The sequence below is a fragment of the Papio anubis genome, chromosome 10, assembly GCF_008728515.1.
Source record: "Papio anubis isolate 15944 chromosome 10, Panubis1.0, whole genome shotgun sequence".
NCBI lineage: Eukaryota > Metazoa > Chordata > Mammalia > Primates > Cercopithecidae > Papio > Papio anubis.
The window spans coordinates 73,888,377-73,911,781 of NC_044985.1; the positions used below are offsets into that span (position 1 = coordinate 73,888,377).

General features: G+C 40.5%; 1 protein-coding gene across 9 annotated transcripts in view; it reads left to right on the plus strand.

Moving 5' to 3' along the window:
* The window catches only part of C10H2orf88 (chromosome 10 C2orf88 homolog), a 195,396-nt gene that overhangs the window by 163,199 nt on the left and 8,792 nt on the right, over window positions 1–23,405 (plus strand). The window contains exon 1 of one of the 9 annotated variants that reach the window (XM_031651416.1): window positions 12,081–12,772. The exons of 5 other annotated variants lie outside the window; for them this stretch is intronic. In XM_031651416.1, coding sequence (XP_031507276.1) covers window positions 12,410–12,757 — 348 coding nt within the window. In that variant the 5' untranslated portion in view covers window positions 12,081–12,409 and the 3' untranslated portion in view covers window positions 12,758–12,772. Of the gene's footprint in view, window positions 1–12,080; window positions 12,773–22,161; window positions 22,181–23,405 lie in introns of those variants that run through there. 3 more of the 9 variants (XM_009182613.3, XM_017946719.2, XM_009182616.4) reach the window with 3 other exon arrangements.

Below are 23,405 nucleotides of genomic sequence, written 5' to 3' on the forward strand. Positions count from 1 at the left end.
GATTATCATTTGGCTCCTCATTACTTATACAAATTTCTGCAGCTGGCTTGAATTTCTCCTCAGAAAATGGAATTCTCTTTTCTATGGCATTGTCAGGCTGCAAATTTTCTGAACTTTTATGCTCTGCTTCCCTCATAAAACTGAATGCTTTTAACAGTACCCAAGTCACATCTTGAATGCTTTGCTGCTTAGAAATTTCTTCCACCAGGTATCCTAAATCATTTCTTTCAAGTTCAAAGTTCCACAGATCTCTAGGGCAGGGGCAAAATGTCACCAGTCTCTTTGCTAAAACCTAACAAGAGTCACTTTTGCTCCAGTTCCCAACAAGTTCTTCATCTCCATCTGAGACCACTTCAGCCTGGATTTCATTGTCCGTATCATTATCAGGATTTTTGGTCAAAGCCATTCAACAGGTCTAGGAGTTCCAAACTTTCCCACATTTTCCTGTCTTCTTCTGAGCCCTCCAAACTGTTCCAAACTCTGCCTGTTACTCAGTTCCAAAGTCGCTTCCACATTTTCAGGTATCTTTTCAGCAGTGCCCTACTCTACTGGTACCAATTTACTGTAGTAGTCCATTTTCATGCTGCTGATAAAGACATATGTGAGATTGGGCAATTTACAGGAAGAGGTTTATTGGACTTACAGTTCCACATGACTAGGAAGGCCTCACAATCATGGCAGAAGGTGAAAGGCATGTCTTACATGATAGCAGACAAAAGAAAAGAGAGCTTGTCCAGGGAAGCTGGACAAGGGAAGGCCTTTTCAAGACCATCAGATCTCATGAGACTTATTCACTGTCAGGAGAACAGCACAGGAAAGACCTGCCCTATGATTCAGTTACCTCCCACCGAATCCCTTCCACAACACATGAGAATTCAAGACGAGATTTGGGTGGGGACTCAGTGAAACCATATCATATAGCATTGCTGTATAGTCCCTTGTATCCTGCAGCTCAAGCTGGTGAGGTGCTCTGAATGTGAGGGACTATCTCACTAAGAGCATGAGGCACTCTGATAAAGATATGGAAGATTAGGGCCTGACCTTCTCAGTTTCACTGATAACAGAGTAACTAACACTTGCTGTGATTTACAAGATAGAGAAAAGGTCCAAAATTTGACATTAGAGAATTAGGTAGCCAGGCTTCTTATGAACAAATAACAGGGAAGCCAAGTTGGATATTTGCATTTCCTATTCTACCACATTTTAGGAGAAGATGTTTAAGCATTATGAAATATGATCAGCTACTCCCTCAGTGAGGTAATATGCATTTGCCTTTGGGGACTTGGGTTAGCATGACTCCACGTGGTAACACTGATTAGGCTTAGGTGGTTTGGGCTTAAGATACAGCATATTAGCTGGATGCTGTAAGAGTAGAACAAATGGCTTTAAGTGGCAAGACTTATCAGATGTGATTCTGTGGGAGAAATATTAATAGCCTTAAACTGGTACAGGTTGTTTTGAAATTAAGCCTGCCAAGACACTTGTTTGTCCTTGAAGAAGAGAACACAAGAAGATAGGAGCTGTTCAAATGTATTTTTGCAATTAAAAGTAATGGCAAAAACAGCAATTACTTCTGCACCAACCTAATGTAACAAAAATACCACAGACTGGGTGGCCTTAAACAACAGAAACTTATGTCCAGGTTCTGCAGGATGGGAAGTCGAGATCATGGGCGACAGCACAATTGGGTTCTAGTGAGGGCTGTCAAGGAGCCAGGGCAAGCAGGCTGTCTGGTTTCTGTTTTTATAGGGGTGCTAATTCCATCCTGAGGGCTTCACCCTCATGACCTAATTGCCTCCTAGAGTCCCCATCTCTAAATATGATCACATTGGGGATTAGGGTTTCAACATATGAATTTGGAAGCAGGGAGGAACACAAACACTTAGGCCATCATAGACTTACAGGGCTGATTCCTAGCTGAGTTATTTATTATGATCAGATGTGGTATAGATTTTCTCTGTCAGTGGCATATTGCCAGGAACATCAACTTTGGAACTGGGAAGAGACATACTTAGCTCTCTGAACTGTTTTTTCATCTTTTATGTATGCATATATTATTACCTGTTTTTCATGGTTTCGGGTTTTTGCTGTTGGGGATTCAATCCAAGCAATGTTAGTTTCCTTATGTTTCTGTCTCCTCATCCGCTGCCTCCCATCCCCCATCCCCAACCAGGACCCAAAGATGGACTATGTCATATTGATGGGTTTTAATTTTGCTCTTAGAAAAGAGAAGATAACTGATATTAATCATAGAAATTCCTATGAAGCTTTTTTTTTAATGAGACAGCAGCCTAATTGTTCACATGTAATCTCAAATTGGGATGATGTATTGTGATAAAGAGGTTAGATTCACTATTTTCTCATCACTTTACATAAATTAGATGTGTAGAGTCAAACTCAGTTTTCAGATCAGGCTGGTTGGGAGTCTGGAATGTTGATAAGAGACTGTGTACATTGAACTTCCTTGTACATAAAAACTGGGTAGTCTTAGATCAGATAAAGTAGCAATGTCTCAAGAATTGAACTAGCTTTGGAACTGAGCTAACCACTCTCTTGGGAAATAAAATTTTAATTTAACTATCTGATGGGTTCCCAGGAACTGTCTTTAATTGGTGGCTAGTCCTTTAAATTGAGATGGTAATTTAGTTCAAAACCAGGAAGTATATTTGGGTTCTTAGAAAGACCTCTAGGAAGCCAATCAAACAAGCACCTTGTGTCCTTTCATATAGAGAATGGGTTATCCATAAATTGCCTCTTATAACAATAATTCCAATTCTTTATTACAAAATGCAAGTAAAATAGAAGAAAAGTTTAAAAAAAAAAAACAGTGCAATTCTCATACTGTTTCAAATATTTTACTGAAGGTGAAGGAAGGCCTGAAAATGAGGCCAAAAGAGGTGAGAAAACTGCACTAGTAGCTCATTCCCACCTAAGGACCCCTTAAAATGATCATGGTTTTCTTAGAGGTAATCCAAAACTATTCTATTCAACTTTTCAAAATGAAAATCATTTTATTGGACTTTTTTTCTGACTACAAGTATAATCAATCTGTGTTGTAAACTTCTTTTTATAAGTTCAAAAAATACAAGCCTTTCTCTAAAATTCTTAGTTCCCACAGTCTCAGCTAATAACTTTACCTTGCTTTACTGAGCACTGACGTGATTCCATTTTTCTTCAATTCTATTAATACATATATAATTGGTGGATATTTATTTCTCTTTCTTTGGCCAGAAAAAAATTCATATTACTGGAAATACTTAAACTCAATGGACTGTGGTTCCATTAAGTTTTAAGAGCTTCAGATCTTGGTAGTTAGTGGCAAGAATATCCACAAATAGACTAAGTTTAGGGGAGGAAATAACTTGCTGGGGAAAACAAAACATTTTCTTTGATTTCTTCGTTATTGTCTCAGGCACTGTGGTAGGCCAGGTCAATATATTTTCCATCTGGATTTCTGTGGCATGATTGGTTCATGCCACTGATCTCTACCCACATGCTCAGAGTTGCCAGATTAACCCTAAATCTATTCAAGAACAATTTTTTACATCATTTTTACAATTTAAGAACTTTCAGTGGGTGTCTGTTACTTATGTTAACAAATCACCCTAGCTTGGCACCAGCGGGTTGAACATGCTTTGCTAGTTTATTCTCTCATAGATTCATTTTTTCCCGTCCATATGTGTTCTACCTGCTCTATGCTCATTGCCACACCTGTTCTTTGGCATAGGCTATATGCACTCGTTCCCTTCTTTCAACAATTTAAATGCTAGGATGGCAATCTTAGCATTTAAATTGTTGAAAGAAGGGAATGAGTGCATATAGCCTTACCCAGGATCCAAACTTACCCACTTCTCATTGACCTGTTATTTGCATTTTACAGTATTTTCTGTCCTCTCCCACTATTATGCATTTACTAGTTTGTTTGCTTATAGCTACACTTTAGTTATTTTATAACTATCTTATCTCTGTGGCTGGCTGTATGTTGGAATTGCCCGTGTAATATGAAATATAATATCCATGGTATAGATCCTTGTCCAGAAATACAGAAAACCTAGAAAATATCATTGTTCAGAATACTTTATCGCCCTATTCAAGCCAAATATTCTACCATCAGAAGTCTACTAGTTTTGTTGACAACCCATCATTTTTCCAAATCTCCACACCTTTACAATGGATACTGCTCATAACAATTAAGGGATTAGGAATTAGATAGGAGGTTTGCTGCCTAGAACTAGGGCCAGATTTAGCAGGCCATTCTGAGGACACCTGAGATGTTGGAAAGCAACACAGAATAATAGAAGGAGCACTGGCTTTGGACTCAGGCCTGGGTTCAAATTCAAGTTCTAGTACATATTAAGTTACCTTACTTTTTCCATTTTCTCATATTTAAAACAGAAATTATACATACCTCACAATGCTAGTGTGATGATTAAATGAGATGGCATGGCCAGGTGCAGTGGCTCACGCCTGTAATCCCAGCACTTTGGGAGGCTGAGGCATGCAGATCACCTGAGGTCAGGAGTTGGAGACCAGCTTGGCCAAAATGGTGAAACCCCATCCCAACTGAAAATGCAAAAAAATTATCTGGGCGTGGTGGTGGGCACCTGCAATCTCAGCTACTCTAGAGGCTGAGGCAGGAGAATCGCTTGAACCCCGGAGGCAGACGTTGCAGTGAGCTGTGATCATGCCACTGCACTCCAGCCTGGGTAACAAAGAGAGACTCCATCTCAAAAAAAAAAAAATTAAATAAATAAAATAAAAATGAGATGGCGTGTGAAGGGCTGTTATGGTTCTCAGCACATAGTAGATGCTCAATAAATAGTAACTATTATTATTATCTCTAAGTTAGAGTTAATTCTCCACTATATCCAATAAGGTTAGCAGTTAGGTGAAATATCACACACCATAAAATACGACTACATAGATAGTTTCTTATGTTGAATTATCTGGAATTCGTGAGTACCAATTCATTCAACATTTGGCAGTTGGTTTGCTTTCTAAGGAAAAATGTTCAAAAGATTGAAAACTGCCTCCTTAGCCAAGGACCACAGCAGAACTCACTCTGTCCTCATAGAGGGCATATACTGTAAGACGTCAAGATAATGCCTGTAGTGCTGGGATGAATGCATTTCAAATGCCAAGTGCATATGAATTTATATTGTGAAACAACTCCTAAAATGATAGAATCTTGGCTTTGAGAAATTTTATTCTTCTTTGTAAAAATCTCCCTCATAGCTTCCCAGATAGATCACCTGACTTCTGGTTGAAGGGGAAGCTCACCATTTCACAAACCAGACCATCGTCTTCTAAATTATAACCAATAGACAATCCTCTCTTAATTAAATCCAGAACTTCCTGCTGTAGGATACAGTAAATTCCTCTTCAAAGTTTAGCCTGTTAACTTCCTTTAAAATTCAAGACGGAGAAAATTGTTAAGTACAATGAGTTCTGAGTTCCTCTCCAAAGAACCAATATGTCAGTATGTTCAGCTTTCCTGTTCTTTGTTCTCCATCTTAAAGTCTTTCTTGTTCTTTACGTCTCTTTGTCCCTAGTTTCAGTAAACAACCCCCTCCTACCCTCTATCACCTGCTCTGTCCTTAGTCACTTGCTCTGTCCTTAGTCATCCTTAGTCACCTGCTCTGTAACCATCCTTCCCACCAAAACTACTCACCCTGCCACTCCGGCTCCTACCTTTGCTCTCTTTAAAATAGCCCAATCAGAATTAGCTTAGACTGTGTGGTCCAACCCTACCCGGGGAAAGACATAGCAGTAGGGACTAGCTGCATTAGGAATAAGCTCCCTTCCCCTCCCTTGTCTAATGTGCTCTCGCCATTACTCCATCTGCAAAACACACCCTTCTATATAAGTAAATTGCCTTGCTGAGAAAACTTTTGCCTGAGTGCTATTTTCACTTGGCGGCACTGAGCATTTACTTCCAACACTGCCATGACTTCTTCCTGCTGGTTCTAGTACTGCCTGTCAGAGCAATGTAGATTAAATACAGTCCCTTGTCCATACGAATAGCCCTCAGATCTCTCTTCTCATTCCCCTTAACTTCTTCAGGATAAATATTCTAATGTCTTCAGTTATGTGACTATGCCCCCTTTCAAGGTATATTAGTCAAATATTTAATTTAAAAATCATGAGCTAATAAATACATGAAAGTCCATAATTCCAGGGAGAAGCTAAACTATTTTGATCAAATTGGGACAGATTGTTTTTAACACCCAAGGCAGTGAGACAATGGAAAGTGACTCATATTGAAAGGCACATATGCCCTAAGTAAAAAAACAAAACATGCAATATAATATGAAATTTGAAATAGTAAATTTTGGACCAATGGTTACTGCAGTATTTATCTGATTTTTAACTATGTCTTATATTCACATTTGTAAGCAAATAAAAGTTGGCCCCATCTTAACGCCAAAAATGGTTATCAAAATAAATGTAGGTGAAGACTTATAGAAGTTTGGATTCATGGGCCTAAGCAGTAATGCTTTTCTTCTCTGTTTAAACTGAGATTAAATGATATAAAGTACCAAAGCAAAGAATCATGCTCAACTCCACAAACATTTCATGCCTTCCATATGTCGGGTGCTGGAAATAAGTACATAAGATACATAGATTACACAGAGCACATAGTTCCTATCCTCAAGATGCTCAGAATTTGGTTGGGGGGAATGGTAGAACAAATACAGGTAACCATAAAAGACAACAACAATAACAACAATATCAGAAGCTTCTTTATTTCCAGGCATGTCTACCTCTTTGGGGATTGTTAAATCTACTTATACCATAGAAATATAGTGTCTATTAATGATGATTTAAAGATTTCAAAATGTATTTAAGTTCAGCATAAAGATCTTTTGACAGATCTTGTATAGGAACATGAGGCTTGTTTACTGACAGATGTACATCAGTAAACTTAAAGAGCAAACTCAACAGACAAATGAATGCAGAACAACTTTAAGAAGCAAACAAGTGATAGGAAATAGACTGACAGTATAGTTGACAGCTTATAGAGTTGTAAATATAATGAGCAGAACTGGATTATACATGACACGGTCAGGAGATACTGTTCCACAATACTGTCATGCTCTGCATTAAACTCTTATTTGGAACTGTTCCCTAGTTTGGGTTGCCAGACATTTAGTTACACTTGGAGAACCAGAATGGGTCTAGAGAAGCCTGACAAATGGGAGTAAAGAAAATTCTGTGAGAAAAACTAAAGAATTTTTTTCTTCAGGAATGAGAAGCTTGGAGGGGCTATTTGATTTTCGTCTTCCACATAAGGAAGATAATGTCAATCACTTCTCACTTCAGTGACATAATGAATAAGACTACAATGGCCTACAGTACTGTTTGGAAAATTTAATTCATAAGAGCTTTTAATCATATCATGATATATATTAAAATACTATGGGAAACTGTCATGGTTTGAATGTTCCCTCCAAAATTCAGATGTTGCTGATGTGATAGGATTAAGAGGTAGGGCCTTTAAGAGGTGATTAGGCCTTTGGAGCTGTTCCCTTGTCAATGGGATTAAGACCCCTTTAAACGAGGCTTTTTGCAGCATTTAGCTAGGGTTCCCCACCTCTGGAGGATCCAGCCCTCATCAGAAAACCTACCAAACCTGCTGGTGCCATGATCTTGGACTTCCCATCCTCCAGAACAGTGAGAAAACACATTTCCGTTCTTTATAAATTATCTAGTCTTAGGTATTCTGTCACAGTAGCACAGAATGTACTAGAACAGAAACTCTGCTGGTAGGTTTACATTTTCACTTGTTTGGCTGTACCTATACAAGGTCATCTAATGATTTCCAATTTGATACTGGGAAAATGGTAAATAAGAAGAGGTCTTTCCCACAGTGTCATTAAGGTTCACAACAAGGTTTTAAAGCCTGCTTGGGCATAGAAACAACTAGGAATAGTAAAAAAGAGTTCATGAAAAATTTCAGGAGCAAAGGATAAGACATCATTTTATTTTTCTTTCTTTTCTTTTCTTTTTTTTTCTTTTTTTTTTTTTTAACACAGAGTCTCGCACTGTCACCCCGGCTAGAGTGCAATGGCGTGATCTTGGCTCACTGCAACCTCTGCCTCCCAGGTTCAAGCGATTCTCCTGCATCAGCCTCCCAAGTAGCTGGGATTATGGGTGCCTGCCACCACGCCTGGCTAATTTTTTGTATTTTAGTAGAAACAGGGTTTCAATATGTTGGCCAGGCTGGTCTCAAACTCCTGACCTCGTCATCTGCCCACCTTGGCCTCCCAAATTGCTGGAATTACAGGCGTGAGCCACTGCATCCAGCCAAGACATCATTTTCATACCTACTCCTAGTTCTTCATCAAGAAATATTTTTAGGTGTCTTGAGTTACAGAAAGTGTTAAAGAATCAATAACACCATTTTTGCTTCTGAATTTTTAAAGCTTTGTATCCTAAAACCTTAATTAGAGTCTGACATGAAAATGTGTCTGTTGCCTACTCAGAGAAGATATCTGGGCCTCTCAGCCAAATCCAAATAAAATCTTAGCAAATATGAGATAAGTTCACTGTTTGGGAGAGATCATTTTAGATTGAACACACAAAAACTAGCACATAAAACCTGGATCAATGAGAAATATATGTAAGAAATAGCCATGTTTTCCAATAACCACTAAAAGTTTTTTTTTTCTCCCTAGACCAGTGGACTATTATTATATGAGAAACGAAGAGGTAGAATCTCAAAATGACTTTCCTCAATGGTCATATCTATGTGCTGTTCTATCAGGGTTCATATCCCATAATGGTATTTTTTTTTTTCTGTCTCCTCAGTAAGTTTATCTTGTTTGCATTTAAATTTTCATCTGTCCGCTCAGTTGGCTTTGGCTTTTTATTTTGTAACCTGAGATAAGTTCTGGAGGTGGTGGGAGCAGGTGGGGAATTAGTGTCATTTTCTATTCTTTATAAATCTTTTCTCTGATTTGCGTTACCTCTCTCTAGTGTACATGAGTTCTCTAGTCTCCATGTGAATGAACACTCGCAAACTATGCCAACTCCCTCTCCAGTCCTCACCGCTTCATTATCAGAAAACAACTGAGACATTTGACTCTCTGATATGCTTGTAAGAATCCCAGGGCCTGGATCCTTCCTGACAAGGTCACATCATCTCACTGCTTAGAGTACTTTTAGAAACGAGGTCCCTTCTGCCTCACTGGCATAACCTCCCTTGCTTCTCCCAGAGGTGCAAGCTCTGACTGGTCTCCCTGAGGCAAAAATGGAAGTTAAAGGTGCTCCTTTAAGTAGAGAAACCAGTGGAGGGAGTCAGCTATATACCTCTGTGGTCTGTCTGATGTGGAAGTTTCTTGGGGCCGGGGTTGGAAATGGGAGTTCTTTACAGAGCAAAGAGTAAGTGAGTGCCTTGATTTGATTCTGTTAACTGCAAGTTTACTATTTAACACGCAATCCTCAATCCAGCTCAGTATTTCTTTCCTGTCAACAGCATGGACCCTAGGGTGAGATTGCTTATGTTCAAATTCCAGGATTTTATCATTGCTGTTTTTATGGCTTTTACTTCCATGAACTCTGGAGAAAACAAAACCACTAAACACTTGCTAGAGCCCCTCACCCTAACCACATTCGCCTTAGGCCATCGCTGGGTCCTTCCTCACCCCAGCTTCATTCCCCAGCTTTTAAAAAGTTGTATCAGCACTTTCAAAATCCTGCAGTTGGTCTCTGCCACTACCAGTTTGAGGAGTTCTTGGTTCCTGTCGCCTCTATCCTTGTTCAAGCCCAGGTGAGGACAGAGGGGCAGAAATGCTGTGCGCCCTGACTCCCAGTTCTAGGCTGGGCGGCTGGGAGGAGAGCCAGCTTTCCCGAATCGCAGCAGCAGAGGGCGCCATGTTCCCTCGACGCATCTTCCCTCCAAGTCTTACATGGCACCATCTTGACCAGAAGCATGGCCTGCAGCCCTGAGGAGAGAAGTCAAGGCTCTTTTCCAGGCCCAACCCGCAAGGACCTGCTCACACTGGCCTGGACCTGAGGGAGGCCCCGCAGAGGAGAGCGGAGAGGGCCGCCCACAGAAGGGTGGCAGTGCCGTCTCCCCACCAGCCCCAGGCTTGTCCCCCCTGCTCCACTCTCTCCAGTGCACACCCATGAGGGCAGCCAAGCAGATGGCAGAGGCCACGGGCTAGGTCCTCCCTTAGTCATCCCTGCCAGACTAGTTCTCCCTTAGTCATCCCTGCCAGACCTGATCGCCTTGGCCCCCTGAGATGGTGAAGGAAGGGTCTGGCTCCAGCCTGGCAGGAGCAGCTCGGCCTGGTGTGTAGGCCTCGCTCCCTCGTGGCCCGCTTCATTTGTAGACCAAAGGCTGACTAGGACTAACACTTGGTCCAGTTTGTTCTCAAACTGAGTGAAAGAAATTTGCAAGTTCATGGGTTTCTCTTTTGATGGAGGCCAGAGACCTTCTCACCCACTTTTTCTTTCCTTCTGAACTGGTAACCGGAAAGTAAAAAACATAAATTTCTAAGTGTCTCCTCTGCCTAGATCACATCAAGAACTGACATCATCCCCTCAGTGTGGAACCCAGGGGTCTCCTAAGGATGATTCCAGCACTAGGTTGATAGAAGTTTAAAGCTGGGGAAGGAAGAGCACAAGAAAATTACATAACTTAAGTGAAGAACTAGGCCTAAAAGTGGAACCTTGCATTTGAGCATAACTATTTAGCATGGTGTGCCTGAAATACATAGAACTGAATAATTTGTTTTATGTAAGTATAATCAATTTGTATACATTAAAACTGATACTGGCTGGGCACGGTGGCTCACACCTGTAATCCCAGAACTTTGGGAGGCCGAGGCGGGTGGATTACCTGAGGTCAGGAGTTCGAGACCAGCCTGGCCGACACGGTGAAACCCTGTCTCTTCTAAAAATACAAAAATTAGTCTGGCATGGTGGCAGGCGCCTGTAATCTCAGCCATTCAGGAGCTAAGGCAGGAGAATTGCTTGAACCTGGGAGATGGAGGTTGCAGTGAGCCAAGATCGCACCATTGCACTCCAGCCTGGGTGACAAGAGCAAGACTCTGTCTCAAAAAAAAAAAAAAGAAAAAACAATTGATACTTATCAGACAAATCAATTCATATAGGTATACTCACATTCTATGATTGCCAGGATGTACCAACTCCAATCCCATTAATCATACTAGCATGAAGAAAAATTACATTTCTGGGCCACTGCGTTTGAATATAACTTTAGCTAATTTAAGCCTGGAGAAAAATAAGAATGCTTGATTCATTTAAAATCTAAGAGATTCTGCACTAGATTTTTGTATAACTTACATTTCTCAACTTTTCTGCAATCTAGGTTTATTTTTTACTATAATGTACCTTCAAAGAGCTAAGTCTCAGTTTATAGATTGTTAGTTTTTTAAGTTCCATTCTCTTTCGTTGTACTGCTGAACTCTGGGCCTCTGTGTCCTCATCTGTAATGTGGAGTCAAAATTATCACTAAGGTCCCTTCAAGCATGAATTTCGCATTGAATAATCCGTTGTAGAACACAAGGAAAATAATGGTTCTTTTGTAGTTCTCTTGGGACTTTTACTATTGCTAAGAATCATGCTGGGCAGATGCAGGCATCACATGGATTGTGCGGGGAAGTGTAACTGAATAATGGCCATGTTTTGAGGCAGTGATATTCAATGCTTTAAAAAGTGAGAAAATGGCCTTTAGAGATACTTTGTTTGAAAGAGAAACAAGCTTGGAAAATGTTCTTGAGTATTTCTGTATAGAAAAGTATAAAATGCATGTGTCCTTTAAATGTTTAAGTACTTCCAACACTTTTGGTTTGCATACTCATGGTGCAAATGAGGTGGGAAGGGCGGAATCCCTGGCCTAGCTCTTTAAGAGTGGGGTTTCAGGTCAGAGCAGGAACCCTTAGCTGGGAAGGCCGCGGCCAGGCTGCGGGACCCCCTGCAGGTGGGCTCAGCGTCGCGGCCTAGCACCTGTTGTCCCAAGGCAGGCCCCGCGGGGGAGAGGCCTTGGAGGGCAGAGCCCCCTCCCACCAGGGCGGAGCTCAGGAGAGTTCGCAGCCCAGGTGGCCGAGACCAGGGGCAGGGCCAGGGGCCGGGACAGCGAAATGCCTCCCTGGCTCTTTCTTTCATTGACCTCTGCGATGCCTCACTGGCTTCTGCTTTCATTGATCTTTGTGGGTCTGTTCCCGCTGCGGCGCCGGCAGCTGCTTGGTAGTTGCGGGGGGCGTGAGGGTGGTGGCCCAGACCGACCGGCTGACAACCCAGCTCCGCCCCGCCCGTCCCTGCCTCGGACCCTGCGCCTGAGGAAGTATCGAGGCAACCCTCTGCCACCCGAAATTCGTGGGCCGCTCCCAGAGGGCGCGCCCTGAAGCTGAGCGCCCCTAGGCGGCCGTCTGGGGGCCGGATGCGGGGCGCAAACCCGCGAAGAGCGCGCGGCGAGCGCGGCGGCGACGGCAGGAGGAGGGGCCGGGAGCCCGAGCGCAGCCGAAGGACGCCCCGTCCTCCACATGCTGCCGCTTGGCTGAGCCGGGCGCCGGCGAGAAGGCGGCGCCGTTGCCCTGGCAGCTGGACTGCACTTTGCCCCCGCCGGGCCTCAGCTGCCGCCCGCCCAGACGCCAGCAAGCCCCCCTTACACTGCAGCGCCGCCCCGGGAGCTTCGGAGACCCGCCCCGGGCCTGAGCGCAGGCTGCCTCCGGGGTCCGCACGGCTGTCCGGACGTGCCATGGGCGCGCAGCTGCCAGGCGATGTGTAAGTGAACATCTGGGAGGTGGGTGACTGATGAATGGCGAGTGTGTGTCGGTCTTTGTCAGCTGTGCCTTTTAGATTTTTCAATGGCAGAAACCCATGAGTTACAGGAGGCTTTAATTAAACGAGACCTTTCTCAGCCCGCTGCCGTGGATAAAGCCTCACATCTCCGTCCCCTAATGGAGAACAGTTAGCCCCCACCGCTTCAATCTTGTTCTGGGCTTCCCAATGAAAGGTACCTCATTATGAGTTGCAATTCCACCCTGCTTCCTACCTGAAGAGTGAAGATTTTCAGGTGAGAGATTTGCCCATGAACATTGCATTGATATGCCAAGCTGTCAGGCTTGTGCTCTGAATGGCATATCATGAGCAAAGTATTAGCTCTTGTGCTCTTTGGAGCTGTGGGAGGCTGAATATTGAGGTGAAATGATGCAAATAAGAAATTAAGAGGAGTAGACAGGTAAGATCCTGCCATGAGTGAAGGGGTCAAAGAAGCAAAGCAGAACAATTGGCGTTGTCTCGCTTATGTCTCTGGTCTGACACCAGCCCCTCCCCTATCCTTTAGGGGATTACGTTAACATAAAATTGTAAACTAGTAAAGGTTCTTATCAAAGACCATCTTTTTAGGATCTAGTGTATGTGACAGCTCTCTCAGGGAAATTTTTAGATAAGAATTGAGAGGAATATGGAATCTACTTGTATTATGACAAAGTATAAATCAAACCAAGATCAACAGTTGGCTCTTTTTCCCTTTGGATGAGGCTGTTTTCAAGCACTTAATATGGCTATCATAAATAGATGGGAAATAACATTATTTATGCATTCTGCTTTCAAGGAGCATAGTCTGGAAGAATAATTTCAGTTTTTAATTTTGTTTTGCCATTAAACAAAAATTATAAGCATTACTTATTTAGGTTCACACAATCTTGTAACAAAAGGGTGCTTTAAAATTGTAGACCAACCTCCAATCCATTTTATTATCTCCTCTATAGCACTCCTGACAGGCCAGCCACATTTTGATTGAACACTTCAGTGACAGGGAGCTCATTACATTTTGAGGGGTTCCTCCTTTTCTGTTGTTAGCAAGGCCTTGTTTACGCTGAACTGACAACCCCTTAGGAAGCCGCACCTGTTTCTCATTAGTCCTACCTGGCGAATAGCGCTCCAACTGTGAACTTAGAAACAAGACTTTTCTGCAAAAAAGATCTGAAACTTTAGTCAGAGTCTGAGAAGGGTCCGTGACCCAAAAATAGTTAAGAAACGAAAGGTCTAAAGTGATACAAAATAATATTTTTGTCTCCTTTGCTTGACAGCCTTTCAGATCCCTGAGCCTCAGTTTCTCATCTGTAAAATGGGAATAATATGCTTTGTCTAACCCTAGGGTTACTGTGAGGATTAAATTAATAATCTTAATAAAGTACTTAGTAGAGGTGCCTAGGAGTCAGTAAATGTTAGTTATCTTCAATAAATACTAGTTTTTTGTTTCCTTCCTTACCCACGACCCTTCTCTGTGCTAAAGATCCTTAGCCTAAAATTGAATTCAGTAAGTCAGCGTAACCCAAACAGTGCAGGGTGCAGTAAGTTGCCATCTTCAAATGAAATCATCTGTTGCTTAATTGGCATTTGTAGTAAATACACAGAAGTTGACTAAAAACCTCACCTCCATACCCCATGTGCTTTGCTGTCAAGCAAAGGAGACAAAAATAAAGGTAGGCTTTATTAATTTTTTAATTATGCAGTTAAGCATTTCTTGAATCTGAATTTCTTTTTTCTGTTGGCTTGTATTACTTAAAGCCTCTGTATGGTTTGCAGTTTGTTAGATAGATGTTTTCATCTTATGTCATTCATCATGTTAATTCTACTTTTCAGTTTTGTGTCACCTACACATTTGCTGAGTTTATTCACCAAACATTCAAGTCACTGACAATAGATAGGACATGTTCTTTTGCTATGATTGTGGTACCTCTAGAAACCTGTGGCACAGTAGGAATGGTCCTGGATTTTTGGAGGCTGGTTTTGGACTCTGGCCCTGATACCTATTAGCTTTGTGAGCTTGAGAAACTTATTTTCAGTATCAATAAAATGAGGTAACATCTGCCTTTCAGGGTGGTTGTTAAAATTCAAAGTAATGAAAGCGCCAGGTACAATATTGGCTGGAAATCTAGTTGGCCTTCAGTAGATTTTGCTTGAACTAATGAATTAGCTGGACTCAGCCCTTTCTTATCAAACTATTCTAGTCCATAGAGCAGTCTTCTCCATAAAGACATTATGAGAAAAATGTCTTGCTGAAAAGTAAAGATCTTGCATATTCCCTGATCTACCACAAAAGTAAATAACATGAGTTTAAAAATGAATGATTCTTAGCACACTGCTAGTTCCTAGAAATCCCCAGTCTTTCCCCCCACCCCCCATTGTTCCTTGTTTAATGTTTAAGTTTGAATTTTGCTAGAGATAGATGTCAAACTATTAGTCTGTGAAGTCTAGGAATTCTAATTCTTTCCTTTAGCTTTGAATATTAAAAATAAAAACACTGGGGGGAAAAGTTGTGTTTGAATCTGTAGCTTCTTGAGGCTGCCCTTCTTCTCCATGTTTTTCCAGAGGTTGCCAGGATAGTTCTGTGCTGACATCCGCAGGTTCTCCTGGTACCCTGGAATATAATTCACCAGAATGTGAAGGCATGGATTCTTTTAAAGTGACCTCTTCTTCTTGCACCTTAGTTCTCTCTTAGTGAGGTTTCCATGCTTTCCAGCTTGAAATCATTTGCTTTTAAGGCAGCAAAACAGTTGTTGAGCAGTTTTGTTTTCTTTCTCATTAGTTAATACGCCATCTATCCTTGGATTTGAGAATTTTAAAATGAGCCTTTCTTACTACACTTTCCGTATAGTAAGTATACTATGCACAACATGCACTAAGTCGGTGGTTGAGAAATAGAACCACTCAAGGTGTTATGATGTTGAAAGTTTTGGCAGTAGTAAATAATCAGTACCTCACATGCGAAGAGCCTTGTATTTTAAGAATGAATTTATTCCTTGTAAGTTAAAAGTTGTGAAATTAAGAGTGTTTCACAAGGGGCTGAAGGTAACATAAATTACTGAAGCTGAATGGGAGGGAGTAACAGATATGTGACCCTAAGAGTGAATGCCTAGCTTAGAAGTATTCTAATTCAGGACAGTTTCAACACTGCACTGGCCCAAACACTACTGCAGGTTTGTAGCCTTTGCATGTAAACAGCCTGCAAGAGGCAGAACTATGTAAATGTCACCGTTTTATTCCCAACATCTAACATACTGCAGGCATATGGAGAGTTGACAAATGGGAAAACTTTAATAAGCATTCATTAGTCACCTTGATGTAGAGAACTGTTCTGTACAAAATAAAGAAAAAAAAAAAACTCCTGCCTTTGAGGAATATCTAATCTCATTTGGGGAGACAGCATTTATACATTAAAGACGAGACTTCAGTTCAAGAACAGAATTCTGAGGAAGGGTGGGAGGAGGACTGGGAAGTCTGCAGGAAGGAGATGGGGCTTCCCCTATCCTCAAAGATAGTACTTGGGTTTAAGTAGGGAACAGGAAAAAGGGTGCTGGGTGGAGATAAAGGCGAGGTGGTGTGTTTCAGCTTAAAGGAGGACTAGGAGTAGGAAATGAGCATGGGTGAGCCAAGGAGACTCACTTGATGGGAGAGGAAATTTCCTTGTATTAGTGAGAAATTAAGTCCATTGGGTAAAAACAGGGCTTTAAAAAAATGTTTATATTAAATGTACCTGTCTTCCCCCCGAGACACTGTACTGTTGGCCACAGAAAATAGGAACCCTACAATAACTCCTTAGGTAAAGAAGTGGAGTATATGGATCATGAAAGAACTATGAAACTTTAAATGGCAAAATTTTCTGAATTCTTGGTCCTCTGACCTAGAGTCCTAGTGAATTTGAACACTATGTTCTTCCATGTTTCTATACCAGAGTAATGATTCTTTTCAGTGCTCGAAATTACATATACTGCTGCCTAGAACTTAATTCAGCGCATAGCACTTAACACTCTTTTATTAATTTATGCCTCCTACTTGTTCTAAAATGAAGTGGTTTTACTAAAGACTAATAGAAATTGAATCTGTAGGGGAGGAAAAATGCTCTTCTACCCTCTTAGGTTTGTGACCAAGGCCTGTGAATCAAACTGATAAAAGAGTAATGGCATAAATAGAACAGATTTAAACACACATATGCACAGGAGTTTGCAAAAGAAATGTGACTCAAGGAGGTGGTTAGAATTTGGGGCTTATCTGCCAACTTAACAAAATGATAAAGCGAGGAGAGGTTCTAGATCAGGTTTTCTTAACTAGTTGGTCAGAGCTCCTTTTCATTTCTCTGTGAGGATTTATATTATGGTGCTGGAGGAATTGCTGCAGATTGAAGGTCAACATTCATGGTCATAAACAGGAGTGGCCAGATGAAGCCACCTGGTAGCCAGAGTGACGCCCAGAAGGGCTTAGGGAAATACCTGCTTGAGTATGTGTGTGGTTTTTATCCTCTACCTGGAGGACCTGGTAAATAAGATGAAGTATTGATACCTGGACTTAAGACATCTATCTCCTGTTCAACAGTTAGTCTATCATCTAATTGTTCCAAATCCTAAATTACTGTTGTCATTCTTAGATTATACTTCTCTTTCCTCAATTATAATCTGGAGATATAATAGAACACTTAATAATTAGATGTTAGTAGCTTTAGGAGACAATCTGGAGAGAGAAGGAATGGAAATAACACAGAACATGTTCCATGTTCCAAGGAAGTTCTAGATGCTTTACATACAGAATCACAATTTTTATTTTTCTGAGACGGAGTCTTCGCTCTGTCACTGAGGCTGGAGTGCAGTGGCGCGATCTCGGCTCACTGCAACTTCTCCCTCCCACGTTCAAACAATTCTCCTGCCTCAGCCTCCCTAATAGCTGGGATTACAGGCGTGTGCCACCACACCCGGCTGATTTTTTAATTTTTATTAGAGATGGGGTTTCACCATGTTGGCCAGGCTGGTCATGAACTGCTGACCTCAGGTAATCCATCCACTTTGGCCTCCCAAAGTGCTGGGATTACAGGTGTGAGCCCCCGTGCCTGACCAAAATCACAATTTTTAGATGACTGAGGTAGAGGCCAGTTTACAGATAAAATCATACCATACCGCTTTATTCAGGTTTATTAGAATCTCAAACATTGTCTCCATTGTCTCATTTCTTAACAAGGTTATTTTCTCTGCCACTCTATTGAGAAATTTTGGCCCCAAGAGTGACCACATGGAGTCATCCTGAGCCCATCCTGTCAGTGAGCAGCTGTACACTGTGTGTGCTCCAAGTGCCTGAGGACAAAACCAAATTCTCCGTTTCTAAGGACCCTATAGTAGTGTTCTTTTGGTGACCTTCATACTGACCAAAGTCATATTTACAGTATTTTGTAGCTTTTACTTTTTGGTGAAAGACAAAGAACATTACGTTTAAATTGTGTCCATTTCTGTTTGCCTGTTTAACCAATGTCATTGGATCCTGCTGTGAATTTATAGTCCAAGTGAATGATTCTCAATATTCCCAGTACAAAGACTTCCATTTACTGTCCAGTTTTCACAGAGCCCTACAAGAAAGTATATTCTTGCTCAGTATCCATTATTAGAGAACACATAATGACAAACATATTACTAGAAACTGAGTTACATACATTTTTTATACTTATTTTTTATTTTTATTTTTTTTGAGACTCAGTCTCACTCTATTGCCCAGGCTGGAGTGCAGTGGCTCACTGCAAGCTCCGCCTCCCAGGTTCAAGCAATTCTTGTGCCTCAGCCTCCTGAGTAGCTGGAATTACAGGCACCTGCCACCACACCTGGCTGATTTTTGTATCTTTAGTAGAGACAGCGTTTCACCATGTTGGCCAGGCTGGTCTCGAACTCCTGACCTCAGGTGATCTGCCCGCTTTGAGTTATGTTTTAATGAATTGGTATTTCTATTAATCACATCTACACTGAAATTGGAAAAACTTTTTGAAAGATTATAACATGGTTTTTATTACATATTTACATTAATTCAGGGTGAGACCAATTTTAAGCCATAACTTGAGATATAAGGCATTAGAAACCTGTGTAAAGGCTTAAGAATATGACATAAAATGGGACAAAGGTAAAATAAACCATCTCTGTTAATCTAGTGTTTAAGATGGACTTCTTGGGAGTTACAGCCTATTCGTTTACAGAGCAGATTTTGGAAGTTACTTTTTTTTTTTTTTTTTTTTTGGCTAGTTTTGTGTTTGGGTCTAGCTCATGTCCAAATTATGGCCTTTTTGTGATACCTTCCACTGGCATGTTCCCAAGAAATTTACTCCTTTTGATGACACTGCACCCAGAATGGAGGAACACAGCTACGAAATGAACTACAAAGAATGGGCTAGCCAGGCATGTTGGCTCACACCTATCATCCCAGCACTTTGAGAGGCCAAGGCAGAAGGATCAGTTAAGGCCAGGAGTTCATAACCAGCCTGGGCAACATGGCAAGCCCCTGTCTCTACAAAAAATATAAAAAATTACCTGGGCATGGTGGCATGTGCCTATAGTCGCAAGTACTCAGGGGGCTGAAGCCAGAGGACAGTTTGAACTCAGGAGTTTGTGAGGCTGCTGTGAGCCACAACTGGCCACTGTACTCCAGCCCAGGCGATGGACTGAGAACCTGGCTCTAGGAGGAAAAAAGGTGGGGAGCTGCAGTAAATCACATTTTTTCTTTGACGGACCCAACAGAAGCCCCAGTTGTTGCTAGATCTCTTCCTGAGGATACTGTCAGGGCTCATTCTATATTTTTAGTGCTTTGAGGCTTCAAATAACATTGAAACACATAAAGGGGCTTTCTTTTCGTCATGTATGACTATAATGTGTATATATGTGTCTGTGCATTGTGATCTGAGGGGTAGGGGACAGAGGGAGAGGGAGTGGTGGGTGGAAGGGCACTGTTAGATGTTCTTACAGCCTGAATAAATTATATTCTCTTTCTCCTTTTGATTGTTAATTTTGGAAGCACTTACATTCTATGGACACAGGTTCCAAACACATAGTAGACACTCAATATAGACTGGTTGGATGGTTAAGGGATGCTCTGATAGTTTTTTGGTGTATCTTGAGAACTAAGGTATAAAAGGTTGATTTAAATATTTTTGAGAAACTGTGCTTTTTAAACATTTTCTATTTCTGTAATTAGCCAGTTAAAATGACAAGAAGGCCAAAACACTTTTCCTGGTTGATATGCAGCATTTAATGTATCACACCTTCAACTGATGACCATAGTAACTTCCCAAATGAATAAGACTAAAAATTAATTCAGGACAGCTGATTACATCTGCTAAGGCTAATCATAGCTGCCTAGCCACTGACTTGCATTAATGGCTAACATTGTTGAAACTTTATTTCCTCCTTATGAATCAACTATCTTATTAGGAGTGATTGAAATTATACAAAGTTTGTTCTTCAATGGCGTGCAGGCTTGTACTGTAATTGCCTTTTAAGTATTTAAAGTTCTGTATTGTAACTGCCTTTTAAGTATTTAAAAGTATTTAAACAGCTGCTACCATGAACAGTAGATGCTGCACATGAACTTTTTTTCCCCCTTGGCCCTTACTTTAAGGATCATGCTTTTTTATTCATGATAAAACTTAAGAGGCTTCTGTGGAATGGAAACTATAGCACAAAAATCTGATTAACAAATATGTGGTGGCAGTTTACTAATCCCATTCAATTAAGGCAATTGCACCTTCTCAACATGCCATGAGCAGTTCCATTAGATAGCTAGTTACTGGAGCAGATGATTACCTAATTACATGAATATATCAGTGTCATTTTTCCCAACCCAGGACTTGAAGGCCAGATTTGACAGCTAGTCCTGGAGCAGTAGTACCCAGAGACCTGTTTGGGAGACTGGGAAGGTCTGGGCCATCAAGTTCTTGCTGATAGTCCAGAGATCAGGTCAAGGACAGGGGCAATGAGAAGAGAGAAACAGAGACCCTGGGAAGGAGCTATCTTGGTCTTTACTGGCAAGAATTAACTTCAAAGTTGGACAGAGGTTCTATAAGTTCAAGAAAGAGAGAAAGTTAACACTTAAAAACATAGGCTGGATTGGATAAAGTATTGTTGGAGCACTTTTAGAAGAGGCTGGAATTCGGAGTGACAGCTCCATTCTTATTTGCCATGTGAACTCTGGGTCAGCAAGTGAAAGAGCCAGACCTATCTGCCTGTTTCATCTATTAGATGGGAAGAAATGATAAACAACATAAATTAGTAAGCAGATGTGATAAGTAACTGAAGAACGGTTGTTTTCTATACTTAATAGATATGGCTAAACCAGCTGAAGGTTAACAACATAAATATTTTACTATCTAGGTATTTTTTATGTCCTATACTCTAGAAATATGTGCAAATTAAAGTGTGGTGGGGATGAAATATTACTAATCTGGTTCCTTGGATAAGGTTATAGATCCCTCTCCCTACTCTACCCTCCTTAGCTACAAGTTCAGGAACAGCACAATAAAGGACGGACAGAAGACTCTCAAACCCAATTTCAAATTGGTTTCTCATTTATTGCCGTCATTCTAAATCAAAGCACTCTACCTGTTCCCAAAGGAAGTGACAGATAAATAAAGCCCTTTAACTGGCAACTGGAAGAACTAGAAGTAGGCTTTTGTTCTTCGGTAGGCCCAGAAGACTATGACCAGAGTTGGGCTGGTTTTAGGCCGGTGCAGAAAGGAAGCAGCAGGCCTCACACTGGAGTCCTCCAGCACAGGGAGCTACTCTGCTCTGGATGCTGCCCATAGGCAGTCTTTTTCAGATAAAATACATCGGTCCCCTGGATTTAGGTGCCCCAGAATGTTCTCAAAAACTGTTCTTATACTTACTTATTAAAGTAAAAATTACAGTGAAATACAGTACACAGATGTTAAAGGTACGATCTAACATGTTTTAACAAACATATACCTCATTAACATACCAATTAAGATAGATATAGAATATTTTTAATAGCCTAGAAAGTATTTCAGGGCCTCTTCCAAACAGTCTTTACTACCTCCCACCCAAAGGGAATCACTATTATTTCTATTCATAGGGTCACTATTGTCCGATCTTGAAATTCATATATGATCCGTCTTTTTTATTTGGCTCAACATGTCTGAGATTCATCCATGTGGTTTGACATACCAATAGTTCATCCTTTTTTTATTGTCAAGTTATATTCCATTTTTAGGATATCCCCAATTTGTTTATCCATTTGATTTGCCTACTGATGGACATTTGGGTTGTTTCCAGCTTTGGCTATTGTGAATAAAGAGGCTATGGATGTTGGTATACAGATTTTTAAAATACCTATGTTTCTATTTGTCTTAGATAGATATCTAGAGATGAAATGGCTGGTTCACAGGGTAAGTGCATGGTTAACTTTTTAAGAAACAGAGTGCTGGGATTTTGATTGGACTTTTAGAATCCATTTGTCAATGTCTACAGAAAAGCCTGCTAGAATTTTGCCGAATATACAATTTCTTTAATTGATGGAGAGCTATCAGATTTTCTTCTTGTGCCAATTTTGGTAATTTGATATTGGCATAAAATTGTTTATATTATTCCTGTTTGCCTTTTAAATGTATATAGATGTCATAATACCCATTACACATCTTAATATGTGACTTATTTTTCTTGATAAGTCTGTATAGAGATGTATCTATTAGATATTTTTAAAGAACCAGCATTCATTCTGTTGTCTCTATGGTATGCTTCACTGATTTCTGTTCTTACCTATTTGTCTACTTATATTGGGTTTAATTTGCTTTTCTTTTTTAAGCTTAAGGTAAAAGCTTGTATTACTGATTTAAACTTTTCTTCTTTTCTAAGCATTTAAATATGTAAATTTATTTCTAAGCTCTAACTAATGCATTTCAAAATTCTGATGTTTCAGCTTTTGTTTAGTTGAAAATATATTTTAATTTCTCCTGTGATTTTCTTCTTTATCCCATGGGTTACTTAGAAATATGTTTAGTTTCCCAATATATGAGGCTTCTCTAGATATTTTACTGTCTGGGGTGGTTAGAAAATATACTGTGTAATGTTTTAAGCCTTTGAAATCTGCTGAGACTATCAATAGTCTATCTTGGTGAATGTTCCATATGCAGTCGATAAGAATATGTAATAGTTGTTGGGTATAGTGTTCTGTGAATATCAACTCAAGTTGGAGCGTAATGTTGTTCAGAATGCATATTATTTTTTCTTTGAATATTCTAGTAATGTTTTAAGTCTCCAGCTATGCTTCTGGGTTTGTCAGTTTTAAGTTGTGTATCTTTTATAGATAGCATATAGTGGGTGTATTTTTAAAAAAATAATACTGTTTTTCAGAGTAGTTTTAACAGAAAAATGGAGCAGGAAGTAGAGTGTTCCCACATATCCTGTGTACACACACACACACGCAGCATCTCCCACTAGACACATCACAATCACCTGAATCCACATTATATTAGGGTTCATTCCTGGTGGTGTACAATCTATGGTTTTTGACAAATGTATGACAGAAATCCATTATTAGTATCATATAGAATAGTTTCATTGCTTTAAAAATTGTCTGTTCCACCTATTCATCTCAGCCTCTTCCATAACCCT